The 16,443-nt window shown below is 64.8% G+C and overlaps 3 protein-coding genes across 3 annotated transcripts; 1 reads left to right on the plus strand and 2 right to left on the minus strand.

Annotated features, from left to right (window-relative positions):
- Positions 1–2,893: 2,893 nt before the first annotated feature.
- SLC35E4 (solute carrier family 35 member E4) lies at positions 2,894–6,741 on the minus strand. Its single transcript, XM_068653598.1, has 2 exons — positions 5,369–6,741; positions 2,894–4,424 (listed from the first exon to the last, which is right to left on the minus strand). Exons 1-2 carry the CDS (start codon positions 5,961–5,963, stop codon positions 3,997–3,999), a joined length of 1,023 nt encoding a protein of 340 aa, XP_068509699.1. The 5' UTR covers positions 5,964–6,741; the 3' UTR covers positions 2,894–3,996.
- Positions 6,742–6,879: 138 nt separating this feature from the next.
- Positions 6,880–10,031, minus strand: TCN2 (transcobalamin 2). Its single transcript, XM_068653597.1, has 10 exons — positions 9,354–10,031; positions 8,842–9,025; positions 8,695–8,757; positions 8,474–8,622; positions 8,203–8,364; positions 7,940–8,115; positions 7,615–7,789; positions 7,339–7,531; positions 7,091–7,212; positions 6,880–7,007 (listed from the first exon to the last, which is right to left on the minus strand). The coding sequence occupies exons 1-10, from the start codon at positions 9,406–9,408 to the stop codon at positions 6,946–6,948; spliced, it is 1,341 nt and encodes a 446-aa protein (XP_068509698.1). The 5' UTR covers positions 9,409–10,031; the 3' UTR covers positions 6,880–6,945.
- Positions 10,032–10,142: 111 nt separating this feature from the next.
- On the plus strand, positions 10,143–16,381 carry PES1 (pescadillo ribosomal biogenesis factor 1). Its single transcript, XM_068653596.1, has 15 exons — positions 10,143–10,337; positions 10,858–10,937; positions 11,025–11,178; positions 11,279–11,388; positions 11,518–11,689; positions 11,824–11,913; positions 12,594–12,710; positions 12,872–12,949; positions 13,165–13,254; positions 13,425–13,555; positions 13,694–13,819; positions 13,987–14,171; positions 14,284–14,423; positions 15,376–15,543; positions 16,165–16,381. The coding sequence occupies exons 1-15, from the start codon at positions 10,314–10,316 to the stop codon at positions 16,249–16,251; spliced, it is 1,752 nt and encodes a 583-aa protein (XP_068509697.1). The 5' UTR covers positions 10,143–10,313; the 3' UTR covers positions 16,252–16,381.
- The last annotated feature ends 62 nt before the right edge of the window (positions 16,382–16,443 follow it).

The raw sequence follows: 16,443 nt of genomic DNA on the forward strand, positions 1-16,443 counted from the left end.
AGCACTAAAGGAGCAATCAGGCTGCTGAAATCTTGCAAAACCTTTGACTCATCCCCGTTCCTGGGAGGCCACGTGTCAGCACTTCACCCATTTCTCAACATTTAGCTATTTTAGGAATGGCATCGAAGTGCAGGTGAAGTCTGACCGACAAGGTCTGTCGCTCACGACTCCAAAACACCGCTGACCTGCAAAGGTCATGCTGAAGGCTGCCTGAGAACCGAGGGCTTCCCCCCAATAACACCCCCAGGCATTTGCTTCTCGCCCTCCCCATGGACAATCCCCAGCAGAGACTTTGCAAAGTCCCGGGCATCTGCATCCGGACCCAGCAGGCTGAAGATTTAAGGTCCAAAGCGATGATTTCATGGTTCTGAGGAACTGAGACCAAAGCGTTTGCCCAAGACATTCCTCCAGCCTCGAGTCATGTGCGGGTCTTGCTGCCAAGGGAGGGGAACTCCCTGTGCTTTTCCACAACACAGCACCCACCCCAAACACAGCCAGGCGGGGGGCAACAGCCCGGGGCTGGGGCGGGGTGGAGGCCGTCACCTTCTTCTCCAGGAGCAGCAGGGCACGGCGGCTGCTGCGGCTGAATGATTTGGGCAGGGAGCTGCCGGGGCCGTGGCCTCCCACCTCGATGTCTGACCCTACAAAGTAGCTTCGGGCGAGAGGGCATCGTGTCACATGAAATGGGGTGCAAGTGATGCCCCCCGGGTCTGTTTTGGGGTGCGAGGAAGGGGACCTGGGCTGGCACGGGTGTGTGTGTGTGAGGGGGTCCCACAACCTCCAGGACAATACCAGGAGGTCCCACCACCCCTCGCCTGCGTGAGGGGGTCCCGCAGCCCCCAACAACTTTGAGGAGCTCCCAAATCCCCACGGTTTGGGGTGATACCCAACGTTTACAAGCCCAAAACGAGGATGTGCTGCTGTGCTGAGCACAGCCTGGCTGTTGGGACGGCTTGCCCAGGAACCGAGGGGAAGCAAAACGTGGATCTGCACCAGAGCTCTGAAATAAATTCTTGTTATCCTAGAGGGTTGTGGCATGGAGGCTGTGCTGCTAAAGGTGTGGGAGATGTGAACAGAAGCTTTGGGGCTTGCTGTAAATGCAGCCGGGTTCCTCGCATCGCTTGTGTCGGGGTCCCGTTGGTAAGTCTGAAGTGAAACGTCACGTGCTGAGTGTTTGGTTCCAGCACAAACCGTGCTTATAAAGCAGGACAGAAACTAGCTGCAGCTCAGGATACTTGGAATGGGACCAATGTTTGCTCTTCCTGAGATACTTCTCTGGGTTTTGACACAACAACACCAATTCCGGTCATCTGCTGCATTGCAGAGAGGCCGGGAAGCGTGCAGACTCCAGCGCTGTGAGAGCCTGAAGTCCTGAACCCTCCTCTTCCTCCTCCTGCTTCCCCCGGCTGTTTTTTCGGAAGGAGACCCCGAGCTCTGCAGATGAGCAGCTCAGAAGGAGCCTCGCTTACTCCTTGGGAAGGGGCCTTCAAGATCATCTGCTCCCCCCCGCCAAGCAGAGCAGGGAGCCCCCAGGCTGCGGTGAGAGCCCAGTGAGATGCTTCACAGTGAATCCCGGAGTCTTTTTGGGTGCTGAACCAGAGAATGTTGTGCTGGAGGGGAGCCCCGAGGGTCAGCCTGCCCGTCTCCTGGCCTCCAACAAGTCTTGGACGTCCCCAGATGTTGCTCTGCAGTGCAGACGCTGCTCCCCGCGTGGCATTTACCTGGTTAGGCTGTGCCACCAGGCAGGATGTGTTTCTCAACGCCTGCCCTGAAAACACCCCTGCCATAATTTCAGCTGCAGAGCCAGGACGGCCCCGACACCTCGTTAGGATTGCAATAGGGTTAGGAGCACAAGGCAGCATGCGAGGGAGGGCTGTCCTTGCTCAGCCCGTGCTTGTCCAGGGAGATTTGGGGAGCAGTTTAAGAGCTCAGAGAGGAGGAGCTGCCACCTGACCGTGCCCCTTTGGGACACCCAAGCAGCTGGCACTGGGGAATGCCACCGGGCTGAGATCATGGCCTGAAATACCCGGAGAAGGGGACAGTAACCAGGCCAGGCCCTGTACGGGCAGCATAACCCCTCCAGCACACAGCAACCCATGGGATCCCTGTGCCCAGCCTGGAGCCAGCCCCTCTCTGGGACCAGGCCAGCATACAAAGTGCTAAAAAGAGGGCAAACAAGGCAATGGGATGGGTTCAGCAGGATCCAGGCAGCGGTGTGGGTGCCAGCCCTGCTTCTCCATCCCCTGGCAGGGGACAGCACAGCTGCCAGGTCCTGGGGACACCGGGCTGGGAGCTTTGCCCAGCCTCATCCCAGGGGCCGCAACATGGCTTGCCCTTCAGAAGCAAACCCAAAATGCCTTCCAGTCCTGCCTGCTAGGGGAAAACCTCTGAAATCTGAACCCTGAAGGCAAACAGGCAGAGGAATGGGCACGGCTTGTGGCTGCCAAGCTCTTGGCAACAGCAGGGGCTGTTCTCTGATACCTCGGTGCCCTTCGAGTACTTTGCGGGACGGGCACCCCAGGGGAAGGTGGCACCGGTGGCGGTGACACCAAGGCACCACGGTGGCCCCCACAAGCCACAGTTTGCTCTGAGATGGGGCAGGAGCTGTTCCCACAAGGCTTCTGCAGGTGGCACCAACATTCACCATCCTGACGGGTGGAGGAAAATCGCTGTTTGGGAAGTGGGGCTGGGCGGGCTGCTGGTTTGCAGGGCTGGAGCCCAGCCAGGGCAGCGGCTGTGCTGGCGGTGAGGCCGAGGTGAGTCACGGGGCTGGAAAAGGGCTGGGGTGGTGCTCTCAGCCCCCGGGGGCAGGGTGAAGCCCATGGGCACGGCGTCCCCTGGGAGCTGGGGCACCCAGCCGGTTCCAGGTGCGAAGTCACCACAGAAGCCACGGTAGGAGTACAACAAAAATAGAGCTTTATTTCAGGACGAGTGCCACCAGAGCCAGGCCGCGCTCCTATGGCAGAGCACCCGCGGGTGTGCAGCCGTGTCCGGTGTGCACGCAGCTGGGCTGGCGCTCACGTGCTTTGCACGTGCTGTGCCACTGCTCCGTCAGAGGTCGGTGAGCCCTGGAGGAGCGTAACGCCCGCTGGGGACACCGGCACCGCGCCACCACGCAGCACCACGAGGGTCCGGCGCGCTCCATCCCTCGTGCAGGGGGCACAAGGCGTGCGTGCACGTGCCCCACGTGTGCACCGGGCTTACTCCACCCAGCAGAGCTCAGTAGTGATGCACACACACGTGCACACACACACACACATCTGCTGTGCACAGAGAGGTGCTTGCACACGGAGGCTGTGCACACACACACACGCACAAGGCTCTGCATGTGCAATTGTGCCCCCCGTGCCTGTACACACCGACACACACGTGCCCCGTGCACAGAGCAGTGCAGAGAGAGCCACTCACACGTGCAGAGCCTGTGCACACCGGCACACACACACCTACACGTGTGAGACCTGCTTGCACACACAGAGCCTTTGTGCACCAACACTCATGTGCTCCCTGCACACACGCCAGAGATCCACTCACACTTACAGAGCCTTTGCACACCTGCACGCACTTTCCCCACGCACACAGACACCCCCTTGCACACACAGACCCTGCGCACTGCGGCGCACACGTGCACACCCAGAGCTCTGCCCACCAGCACTTCGGTCTGCACGTGACCGTGCGCGCCGGCAGAAATGTGTGCGTGCAGAGCCGTGCACACCAGCACACGCGTGCACAAAGGGCCTGTGCACACCGGCACACACGTACACACACAGAGCTGTGCACACACACGTGCGTACAGTGCTCTGAGCAGCAGCAGGTGCATGTGTGCCCAGTACCATGCACACCAACAGATGTGCACACAGAGCCACGCATACAGCACGCACACACGTGCACCGTGCCACGCACACCAGCACATACGTGTGCACGCAGGGCCGTGCCCACTGGCACACACGCACAGGGCTGTGCCCAGTGCTTGCCACCATCCCCGTGGCCACCCCAGCCCTACTCGCTCCTGTGGGGGGCACGGCCCGGCCACGCTGCCCAGCGCCTCGCGACGAGCTGCGGCTGGTGGTACATGAACATCCCGGCCAGCGTCAGCCCGATGCCCAGGTAGCTGAGCCCGCTCAGGTGGCTGCCGAAGAGCAGGCGGGAGAGCAGGAGGTTGCCCACCACGGTGAGGTTGCCCAGGAGGTGGATGGTGAGGGCGGAGGTGAGGGAGAGGACGCAGAAACTGGCCAGGTTGTAGAGGACGGAGCCAAGGCAGCTGAGCAGGACGCAGCCCCAGAGGGAACCGTCGTAGCGCAGGACGCCTTCCCAGGCCGGGGCCACCTCCAGCGCCACGGCCGCCCCAAAAAGGAGCCAGAAGCTGGGCAGGGCGGTGAGGCAGAGCAGGGAGACAGCGTCCAGCCGGTCCTCCTGCAGCAGCAGGCCTGGGGACAGGGGGGGGGACAGTCAGCGGGAGCTCCCCGCTCAGTGCTGAAAGAAATCCCGAAAGAAATCCCAAAAATCACAGCAAAGGGGGATGTGGGGAGCAGCCCCATCTGCGGGGATGGGGGAAAAAGGGGCTGCTCCTGGCCCTGCTGAGGCAGCTCACAGGGTCCTGGGGTGCCCCCCAGCCCGGGGACCGCAGGGACGTCACAGCACGTGCCCAGCGCTCGTCCTGACGCCAGTGCCCGACCCTGCGGTGCCTGCGTGAGTCACAGGCTCCGACCGCCGCAGCGGAGGAAACGCTCCCTTCCCAGCCGAAAAACAAGTGAGCTCGGGGCCAGACGGCTCCTCTCTGCTGCTGCCAAGGACATCGCGGCCCGGGTGGCCCCGCTGCTCCCACAGCGCCCAGGGGCCCCGTGTGGGGACAATGCCACTCAGTGCAGAGGGACGATGCCGCTCGGCAGGGGGATTTGTAGGGGCTGCGGACCCGGCCACCCCATGGGGAGGGGACAGGGACAGAGGGGAGCAGTGTGTGTGCCTCTGTGCCAGCCAAAGGCACTGCCACCACCCCGCAGTGTCCCTGGAGCTGGCCGGTGTGCCACCGCGGGGACACCAATGTGTTTGCTCCTTGCCAACAAACCAGGGTCACCTCGGGCCAGGATCGCGGGACAGCCCCCAGGGCAGGAAGCCAGGGGCTGAGGGTGGCACTGGGGTGGCAGCAGGGACAGGGTGGTGACACTGGGGTGAGCGGACACCTCGGTGTCACCAGGCCAGAGCAGGGGACACTGACAGGGACATCCCCAGCCCCCGAAGCAGCGGTGACACCGGTATCGAGGGTGGCAGAGGGGACCAGAGCACCCCAATGGTCATGGTGCTGGTGGCACCTCCTGGGCGCAGCACTGCCACCAGCACGGGGACACCCCGGGGGCGCGCGGGCGGCACTTACTCTGCTGCAGCGACTTGAGGGCGCGCAGGACGGTGGCGGCGAGGAGGACGCAGCCGCCGGGCTGGTGGAAGTGGATGCCACCGGCGATGCTGCAGGCGGCCCCGGCGCAGACGGGCCCCATGGCCGCGTACTGCAGCGGGTGGTGCCGGCGGCCCCGCAGCAGCGCCGACAGCAGCAGGGTGGCGAGCGGGGCGGTGGCGTGCACTGCTTGCGCCGCGTCCAGCGGCACCAGGCTCAGCCCCAGGTTGCCCAGGGCCACGCTGCCGCAGAAGGTGAGGCTCAGCAGGTAGATCCTGGCCCGGGGACGGACGGATGGCAGCGGGCCCCGTGCCCACCCCAGCGGGTACCCCAGCGCCACTGCCGCCAGCATGTGCAGGGACGACAGCAGCAGCGGGTAGCGGAAGCCGTGGGCGGCGAAAATCCATTTGTTGAGGCCGGCCAGGGCAGTGCCGGTGCCCAGCCAGGCCAGCACGGTGAGGGCCAGCGACAGAGGCGGCCCCGACAGCTGCCACCCCGGCTCAGGTCTGCGGGGCTGGAGGGTCCCGCCGGCGGCCGTCATCGCTGCTTCATCACCGCCGGGGCACCGCGGGCACATGGGCACCGCTGCCACGCCGGCCGTGCCAGTGCGTGCGGCGTCCCCGGCTCCTCCCGGCGTCAGCGTCGGCGTCACCTGCCCAGGGTGGGCCCACGGAGGGGTCAGCCGCGGGGTGCCATGTGCAAGCGGCGCCGGCACCAAGGAGAGAGGAAAGTTTGATGGCGGGGAGCGAAGGCGGCGAGGCTCCTCCCCACCGGGCCGCCGCACGTCACCGCGGCCGGCAGTGCGGGCCTGCGGAAAACCGGAGGAGCGGCACGGCGAGCCGGGAACCGAGCTGTGAACCGGCGGCAGCGGCTGCGTGTTCCCCCCCGGAGCCGCCCGCAGCCGGAGGACCGGAGGCGGTGGGAGCACGGGCGGCCTCCATGGTGACGGTGGGGCTGCGTCAGTGTCCCCGGCTGACTCACGCCGGGGCGGGCGCCATCGCTCGCCGGGCCTGGCACGGGCACCGGCATCCCCGCCCAGCGCACCGCCTGCCCTGGCACCGCTCCCCGCCAGCTGCCCCCGCCCTGGTCTCGTTTTAGGAGGGGATTAAATCTCACGGGGTTTCCACGCACGTTTCAGATGGAAATACCCTGGCAGCGGTCCTCGCGTTGGGGCCACCGCGGTCCCCACCGATGCCATTGCCCCCAGCCCCTGGGGTGGGGGGTGATGTTGTCACCCCCAGCTGCTAAAATCAGGAGGTGCGTGGAGGGGACTCTCCCTGCTCGTGCCTTGTCCCGCTGCTCACAGCTTCAGGCTGCCCCACAAGCACCCTCGGGGGCACCGCGCACCCCAAAAACAGGGGCTGTCAGCCACCAGAGCGGGGGACAGCACCGAGGAGCTGCCAGTGCCCAAGCAGGGAGCCCAGGTGCGCCCATCCCACTGACCCCATCATCACCCTCGCCGGCGCACAGAGAAAGCACAGCACAGCCCGGGGGATGCTGCAGAGTTTCATTGTCATCGCCCCCATCAGTTGGGGCAGCAGCGGGGTCCTCCCCCCCGCCTACCACTTGCTCAGGCGCAGGATGACGGTCTCCCCGTCCTCCGGTCTGTAGTCGGCAACACCTGCGGAGAGAGGCAGTAGCCGGGGTGGCGGTGCGGTCAGGAAGACAGTCACAACCCCACAACCCCCCCAGGCACTCACTCACCCATCTGCAGGCTGCCGCCGAGGCCGCCCAGCAGCTGCCAGTAGTGCCGCTCCTGCGGCTGCGCTGCCAGGCCCAGCACCGAGGTCAGGAAGGGGCCCTGGGGGGTGTCCTGGGTCTCAAACCTGGGGGGCAGAGGGGAGTGAGGGGCCCCGGGGTCTCAAGGGTGCCAAGAGATGCAGCAGGAGGGGACAGGGTGGCAGCCCCCTGCCAGGGTCTGGGTCCCCCCTTGGCACATGGGGGTTACGCACGTGAAATTTTGGGGTCCCTGCGCTGGGGCTGCCCCGAGCAGGTCCAGGAGGGAGGCGCCGGTGGGCACGGGCACCGGGAGGTTGTAGAGCAGGTGCTGGGGGCACTGTGCCACCGGGCACTCCACCACCAGCCGCACCATCATGTTCCCCGGCCCCACGGGCAGCGGCTCAATGGTGAGGGGTGTCAGCGTGTCTGTGACAAGGACAGCCACCACGGTGGCATCGGTGCCAGCTCGGTGCCAGCCCCCTTGTCCCCACCTTGTCCCTGGCTCCTACCCGGCTCCTCCTTGCACTGCATGGAGGCGATGTCCAGGTAGCTGCGGCCGTGCAGCACAGGCAGTGCCTGGGCCATGGCCGCGGCGCTGGTGAAGGCGTCCAGGTGCTGCAGCAGCGCGGCCATGGCCCGGCCGTACGCCGTATGCGTCCTGCACTCGTCGGTGGCGATGAAGACCTGGGAGGAGAGGGAGGAAGGGCTCAGGGCACAGTCCCGTGGGCATGGTGCTGCCATGGTGCCATAGACCTGCACCCACACCTGCACCCTGCACGTGCCCGCAGGCACCCATGCTCCTGAGCTCGCACATGCACCTGCACCCGCGCCCACCTGCATGGCCAAGGGGGTGCTGAAGATGTTGCCGATGAGGCCGTCCTTGCTCTGCACCTCCACAAACCTTTCCCTGATGTCACGCACGGCTGCCCGCAGCTCCGCCGCCAGCCTGGACCTGACGAGCTTCTCCCGCTCCAGGCAGGTGAAGGCCAGCGCCACCACCGCCTCCGTGTCTGCAGGGATGCCCCGTGTCACCCTGGGTGCCACACACCCACCCCGGTGTGTCCTCCTAGGTCCCCAAGGGTCCCACGGCCTCTTACCCACGGCACTGCTGCCCGCGTGCCGGAACCGCCGGTGCTGCTCGGCCACCAGCAGCCGCTGGATCACCTCCTCGCGCACCCGCTTGCCGTGGACACACAGCGCCAGCACGCCCAGGCTGTACTGGTAGTAACTGGTGAGGGGGTGGCTGTGCCGTCGGGAACCTGGGGACGGGGCACCACTGTCACCAGGGCCAGCTGGTGACCCCGCCGGAACCAGGGGGTGACCGCCCAGCTGGGTGCCACCGGGGCCACCCTGCGGGGCCATCCCCACCTGCCCAGTCCTTCTCCAGGTAGTACTTGAGCCACGTCACCAGGAAGCGCTGGGGTCTGGGGTCTGGCGGGGGGCAGGAGGCCCGCAGCCCCAGCAGGTACAGTGCCAGCCGCCCCGTCTCCGGCCACTGTGACGCTGCTCTGGTGTCCCTGCAAGCAGTGGGGTCAGCATTGGGGAGCAGAGTGACCCACACTGTCCCCGTCCCCAACCCCACCACCTACTTGCTGTGCCCGGCATCCCGGTGGCGATGACCGTGGGACGAGTGGCTGTCCGAATCCAGGCTCCTGCAAGGGATTCGGCACAAGTGGGACCAGAAAGGGGGTCAGCGAATGTCCCCTTGTGACACACGGGGGTCTCAGGGGACCTACCGGCCGTAACGTCCCTGGAAGGCATCCTGCAGGCGCTCCAGGTAGCGCCGCTCGGCGTGCAGGTCGTGGTCCCCGGCGAGGCGCAGACCCACGTAGACACCGGGGTCAGCGTCCAGCCCTGGCTTCTCCGCCAGCCCCAGCAGCCGTGCGCTCAGCACCCTCACCGCCGCCTCCTCCGGCGCCCCTGTCCCCATGGGGGGGACCCCCGAGGCGTGAGGACGGTGGCAACGAGGGCTGCAAGCCCCCAACCCATCTCCATCCTTTCTGGGGGACGCAGCGTGGCTGTGAGGACGCGCTCCCCACCAGGACACCCCCACCCCACTGTGCGCCCCCAAAAGTCACCGAAGAGCCAAGAAGGAGGCAAAGCCAAAGGAGATGGGAAAGGGGGGGCCCAGCCCGGTGCCACCCGCAGCCCAACCCGTGGAAAAGGGGGGGATCCCCGTGTCCGGCCGGGGGTCCCCGTGTCCGGGCGGGGGTCCCCGTGTCCAGCCGGGGGTCCCCGTTTTACTCACGGCAGCCCCGGGCGGGGAGCGCGGCCACCGGCAGCAGGACGAGGAGCAGCCACATCGCGGCGGGGGCCCGGCAGGGCTGCGGGGGGGGGACTTTGCCCGGAGCCGGGTGTGGAGCGGGGCAGGACGCGCAGGGCGACGCGCCCCGGGCAGCGGCAGGCGGGGGGCGGCCGGCACCGGGCGGCACCGGGAGGACACGGGGCGGGGACGGGGACCGAGGGGGCGGAACGGGGTGGGGGGGGGGGGCGGGAGGAGGGTCCGGGGGGGGTTGTTATCGGTGTCGGTGCCGGTGTCAGTCCCGGTGCCTGTGCTGATGTTGGTCCCGGTGCCACCCCGGTGCCCAGCCCGGAGCAGCCCCGGTGCCGGTGTCGGTCCCGGTGTCGGTCCCGGTGTCGGTCCCGGTGTCACTCCCGGTGACGGTGTCGGTGCCGGTGTCAGCCCCGGTGCCTATCCCGGGCATAGTCCCGGTGCCCGTGCTGATATTGGTCCCGGTGCCACCCCGGTGCCGGTGTCACTCCCGGTGTCACTCCCGGTGCTACTCCCGGTGTCGGTCCCGGTGTCGGTCCCGGTGTCACTCCCGGTGCCACCCCAGCCCCAGCCCCATCCCGGCCGTGCCCCAGTGCCCCCCCGGTGTCCCCCCGGTCCCCCCCCGGTTCCCAACCCAACCCACCCCCATCCCCATCCCGCCCCACCCCCGGTGCCCGCCCCTCCCCATTTCCCCCGCCCCTTTCCCCTCCTCCCCCCGGGCTGCCCGTGCCGTGCCTGCCCCGAGCCGTTCCCCCCGGAGCCCCCCGAGCCCCCCGGACCCCCTCCAGCCCCTCACAACCCCCTTGCACCCCGCACCCCCCCCCCCCGTACCCCGCACCCCGCAGCCGGGCCGGGGGCGCAGCGGCCCCGCACAGGCGGGGCGGGGGCAGCCCGGGGCTTGCGGAGCGGCGGCACCACGAGGGAGGCGGGGGAGCCATGGGGGGGCTGGAGAAGAGAAAGGTACCGGGGGGGGGACAGGGGACAGGATCGGGGACCGGGACCGGGACCGGGGTCGGGACGGGACGGGACGGGACGGGACGCACCGGGGGCTGGTCCCGGTCCCGGTCCCGGGGCTCCCCCGGATCCGATCCCGGTCCCGGGCTCCGACCCTGGTTCCCCCCCCCCGGCTTCGGTTCCCCCTCATTTCCCCTAGAGCCCCCCTACCTCGGTCCGGTCCCCGGTTACCCCAAGGTTCCCCTCTTCATCCTGCCCCGGTTCCCCGGGCTCCCCCCCCCTTTCCCCCCGGTTCTCCCCTTTTTCCCCCGCCTCCACCCCCCCCGGTTCCCCCCCCACTCCCCCTGGTCCCCCCCCGGTTCCCCCCCACTCCCCCCAGTTCCCCCCCACCCCCCCCGGTTCCCCCTCATCCCCCCGTTTCTCCCCCTTTTCCCCCTTCCTCCATCCCCACCCCCATTTCCCAGCCATGTCCCGGTGCCCCCCCCCCCATGACACTGCTGTGACATCTTTCTCTCCCCCCTCCCAGTATGAGCGGGGCTCGGCCACCAACTACATCACCCGCAACAGGGCGCGGAAGAAGCTGCAGCTCAGCCTGGCCGACTTCAGGTGCGTGGTGCGGGGCCGGGGGGGCGCTGGTTTTGGGTTAAACCAGGCTGGGACCCGGCTTCACAGCCCCTGATCCCCCCCCCGCAGGCGCCTCTGCATCCTGAAGGGGATCTACCCGCACGAGCCCAGGCACAAGAAGAAGGTGAACAAAGGCTCCACGGCCCCCAGGACCTTCTATCTCCTCAAGGACATCAAGTTTCTCCTCCACGAGCCCATCGTCAATAAGTTTCGGGAGTACAAGGTGCCTGCCCTGCCCGAGGGCCCTTTTTTTTTGGGGGGGGGGGGGTACGTGGTGTTTTGGCCCCTCTCCCCGGTGCTCAGCTCCCCCTCTTTGCCTGCAGATCTTCGTCCGCAAGCTGCGGAAGGCGTACGGCAAGAGCGAGTGGGGCACGGCGGAGCGGCTGAAGGACAACAAGCCCAGCTACAAGCTCGACCACATCGTGAAGGAGAGGTGAGCCCGGCTCACCGGGGGGGGATTTTCCTCAGCAGAAATCAACTGGGGGCACCCCGAGGTGGCTGTGGTTTCTGGTGGCTTTGGGGCTGGCTGTGATGCCACTTTCCCCCTCCTGCCCGGCCGCAGGTACCCAACCTTTGTAGACGCGCTGCGGGACCTGGACGATGCCCTCTCCATGTGCTTCCTCTTCTCCACTTTCCCCCGCACGGGCAAGTGCCACGTTCAGACCATCCAGCTCTGCCGGCGCCTGGCCGTTGAGTTCCTCAACTACGTCGTGGCGTCCCGCTCCCTGCGCAAGGTGGGTTCCCCAGCGAGGGACGAGTCCTGCAGGGCTGTCCCCGATGCTTCCTCACACCCCCTGCTGCCCCGGGGAAGGCTGATGAGAAGCAGGGGACACCCCTGGCCTTCATCCCTTGCTCTGCTCCCTGCCAGGTCTTCCTCTCCATCAAGGGCATCTACTACCAGGCGGAGGTGCTGGGGCAGCCCGTCACCTGGATCACCCCTTACGCTTTTGCTCATGACGTGAGTACCCGGGCACAGCGGGACCTGTGCTGCTGCTGCTGCTTTGCTGTTCCCTTCCCTGGGGCCGCGGAGGGGTGGCGGGGACATCTCCTCCCTCTACATCTCCTCCTTCTCGTGCTAGGGGGACAAATCAGGCAGTGCCTGTGGTGGAATCCACGAGGTTTGGTTTGGCAGCCCTGTGGGGCCGTAGCCCCTTTCCATCAGGGATGGCAGTGTCCGTGGCCCTGGTGCCTGGCCATACCAGTCTCCCCAGCTGTTACACTCCTCCTTTTGTCAATTATTTTACCCAGAAATTAAAGATTAGCTGGTAGTTACCTCATCTGGAGGTGCCAAAGCACGTCGGACCCCGCGCCCTCTTTGCCAGGGTGGCGAGGCAGCGTGCTTATGGCACAGCCATCCCAGAGGGGCTCTGCGGGAGCTGAGGGTGATGCAGCCTGCAGAGCTGTCCCTGTCCAGTGTCTGGAGCTGGGCATAAATCTCTAGACCTGGCTGTGAAGAGGGCAGGATCTTCCTCTGCCTGCAGAAGGGGCCAGAGTGGGGGCGAGTGAGCAGGGGGGCTGGTGGCCTGACCTCCCAGCAGCTTCGTGCCCCAAGCTGGTGCTGGGAGACCGGGGCCCTGCACCTGATGAGGGGATCTGGTCCTTCATCCTCGTTTTCTCACCCTCCCTGCCTGCCCGCAGCACCCCACGGATGTGGATTACCGCGTGATGGCCACCTTCACCGAGTTCTACACCACCTTGCTGGGCTTCGTCAACTTTCGCCTCTACCACTCGCTCAACCTGCATTATCCACCCAAGGTGAGGCTGCTGCCTGCCCCGGGGGCACCAGGCTGGTGGCAGCACCTGCTGCAGGGAGCAGAGCCCTGGCAGGACCAGTGTGGGTGGTGGAAGGGCTGGAGCAGAGGATGTTTGGGCTCTCCAGGCCTGGGAGCTGTCTCCCCATCTCTGTTTCTCCTCAGATCGATGGCCAGGCGGAGGTGGAATTAAAGCCTGCGGAGGGCAAGGAGTACGCCATGGATTCGGAGAGCTACCTGGAGGTGAGGGACGCTGCTGCCACCAGGGTCAGCATTAGGACCTGTGTGGCCTTGGTGTCCACATTGACTCCTCCTGGTGTGAAGAACTCATGGTGCAGGGACTGAGGAGCAGAGCCTGATCGCCCCTTTGGGCTGGCCAGAGGAGGCAATCGGTGCCTGCCCTCGGGGGATTTCCTCTGCGAGCCTGCCTCTTACGTCTTCTCGGTCTCCTGCTGCAGAAACTGTCGGCTCTGAGCGCCAGCCTGGTGCGTGTGGTGGCACCGGCCCAGGAGGACGAGGTGGAAATGGATGAGTTCCCTGTGGAGGGGGTAAGAGCCTGGCGGGGTGGCTCTGCAGCACGTCTCGTGGCTGGGTGAAGGCTGGGGCTGCGCAGTGTGGGAGCGGGGGGGACAGGCAGGAGGATGGGGGCAGCACCCAGGAGCCCCCCCTGCAGTGAGGGGCTTGGCAGGGAAGAGGCTGAATGCTTTGCTCTGAGCAGGAGACTGCTGAGCAGATGGACGCGAGGAGGAAGGAGCAAGAGGCCCTGGAGAAACACAAAAAGCTGTTTGAAGGGCTGCGCTTCTTCCTCAACAGGGAGGTTCCTCGGGAGCCGCTGGCCTTCATCATCCGGTACTTCCTTCATCTGCAGCCCGACCTTCCCCGTTCCCTTCCAGTGGGACTGCTGAGGCCGATCTGCCTCGTGTCCCACGGGTGAGGTGACCCTGAGGGGCCTCTCCCGTGTGACCGCTCGGTGTATTTGGCTGGCAGGTGCTTTGGTGGCCAAGTGTCATGGGACAAATCCATGTGCATCGGTGCCACCTACGACGTGAGCGACCCCTCCATCACCCACCAGATCGTCGACAGACCCCGGGTGGAGCAGCAGGTTGTGGGCAGGTGAGGCAAGTCACTTGTCCCCAGCGTGGCCACCGGGGCTAGTGGCTGTCCCAAGCTGTCCCACGCTCTTGTCTCGTCACATCCTGCTCTGCTGCAGTCCTGCAGCCCCCTGGGCTCCAGAGCCTGGGGCAGGAGGACACGTTCTGACCCCCAGCTCTGTCCCACAGGTATTACCTGCAGCCTCAGTGGGTTTTTGACTCGGTCAATGCCAAGCTGTGCCTCCCTGTAGCTGATTATTTCCCTGGTGTGTTGCTGCCCCCACACCTCTCGCCCTTCGTGACGGAGCAGGAGGGAGACTACATCCCTCCGGAGAAGCTGAAACTGCTGGCCATGCAGCGGGGCGAGGACCCAGGTGATGCTCAGCTCCTGGGGCTGAAGAGGAGGGGAACCAGGCAGCGCTGCTGCTTGGGCAGAGCTCTGCAGCGTCAGCTCGCTCCCAGCTGATAGCAGTGGTCTCTCTGTAGGTGAAGAGAGTGAGGAGGACGAGGAGGAAGAGGAGGAGGATGACAACGATAACGAAGAGGAGGAGGAAGAGGAAGAGTCTGAAAAGGAAGAGGAGATGAAATTGAAGAAGATGGAAGAGCAGAAGACTCAGAGCAACAAGGTGAGGTGCCTGGCAGCGGGACGGGAGCTCCAGGAGAGGGCAGCCTTTGTGAGTGCCCTCCCTGCCAGGGCTCAGCTCGCTGCAGCATGTCCCAGCCAAGTCCCTGCTCTGGGACTGCTGTGGCCGAGCTGCTCCTGCAGCAGCCCCTGGGTCCTGAGCCCTTGCTGATGGGCTCTAGCTCCTGCTCACACTCAGCACCTGCTGAGTGGAAATCCTAGAATGGCTTCTGTTGGAAGGGATCTTAAAAAAACATCCAGTTTCAGCTTCCCTGCCAAGGGTGGCGATGTCGCCAACCAGACCAGGCTGCCCAGGGTCACATCCAACTTGGCCTTGACCAACTGCAGGGATGGGGCATCCTCAGCTTCTCTGGGCAACCTGTGCCAGTGCCCCTCCACCCTCTGAGGGAAGAGTTTCCTCCTAACCTCTAATCTAAATCTTCTCTGAATTTAAAACCCTTTCCCCTTGTCCTATCACTATCTGCCTGTGCAAAAAGTACTTTTTATAAGCCTCCTTTAAGTACCGAAAGGCTGCAATGAGGTCTCTCTGGAGCCTTCTCTTTAGGCTGAACACCCCTACTTCTCTCAGCCTTTCCTCATAGGAGAGGTGCTCCAGCCCTCTGGTCATTTCCGTGGCCCTCCTCTGGACCTGCTCAAACAGCCCCACATCCATTCATCCTCAATGATTTCCTCTCCCAGTCTGTCCTCAAGTCTGGGATTGCCCCAGCCCAGGTGCAGCTCCTTGCACTTGAACTCATTGAACCTCAGGAGGTTTCCATCAGTCCGTTTCTCGAGCTTGTCCACGTCCCTTTGGGTGTCATCCTTCTGGTGTACCAAGTGCATCCCTCACCTTGGTGTCTTCTGCAAGCTTGCAAAGGTTTTTCGTGGTCCCACTGTCTGTTGAAACGTCTGTGGGCACCCAGCACGCAGGGTCCTGAGCTCTTGGCTCCCCACAGGCGCTTCCTGTGAAGGTGACCGCTGGCAAGGTGCGGCTGGAGGACAAGAAACGCCTGGAGCAGGAACAGCAAAATGAGGAGAAGCGCCTGGCCATCATGATGATGAAGAAGAAGGAGAAGTACCTCTACAAGAAGATCATGTTTGGCAAGAAACGCAAAATCCGAGAGGTATGAGGATAGGGATGCCCTGAGACAGGGAGCCCTGCGCTTAGGTCTTACCGAACTGGCTTGCAGCTCTGGATCATTAAATCCTGGCCTGTCCCCATCTCGTGGGGAGGGAGCAGCCTCTGACAACCTTGTGCTTCACCAGCTCTGGTTGCAGGAGGGAGCTTCACCCATAGCTGTGCCTCACGCAGCTCCCTGCCCTGCTGCAAGTATAGGCAGAGCTGAAGCTGCTCTTCGGGGCTGAGCCTGTGTTATCACAGGCTGGTCCCACGTTCATCAGGCCTACAAACACTGCTGCCACTTGGGGATTTCCAGCTCTTCTCCTTACTCTTCCTCCCTGTACCTGAGGAGGTGGTGAGGACGTAGACCGCAGGTGTGCTGGGCTGAGGCTGTACAAGCCTCGTGCCTGGCATTACCAGGCTTGCAGGCGCTCAGCCCTAACAGAGCAGAGTCTCCCTGTTCTCCCCCAGGGTCAAAGCATGTGCTCAGCAAGTAAAACTCTGGAGGTGCCACTGCTCCTCTCCATCCCCCGGGAGCAGAATGGGTTTGGTGGGTGTGAGGGTGGCGCAGCTCTCGGTGCTGGCAGACTGACCTGACTGTGGGTCTGGGGGGTTTTCTCTACAGGTGAACAAACTTGCTGCAAAGAGGAAAGCCCACGACGACGCCATCAAAGAAGAAAAGAAGAAAAACAAGAAGGCGCGGCGAGCGTGATGGGGCATTGGCCCCCTGCACCAGGGGCTGGACTGTCTGTGTGCTGCAGAGACCATAGTGTTTGGGTGAAAAACCCTCAGCTTTGCTCTTGGGACAGAAATTGTAAATTAAAACATTCCCTGTCTGTAAATGCAGCTCCTGCTGTGCCTTTCCCCAGACTGGCTCACTCCACACAGATGCTGGGTTAGTGCA

Source organism: Anas acuta, chromosome 17, assembly GCF_963932015.1.
Source record: "Anas acuta chromosome 17, bAnaAcu1.1, whole genome shotgun sequence".
Taxonomy (NCBI): domain Eukaryota; kingdom Metazoa; phylum Chordata; class Aves; order Anseriformes; family Anatidae; genus Anas; species Anas acuta.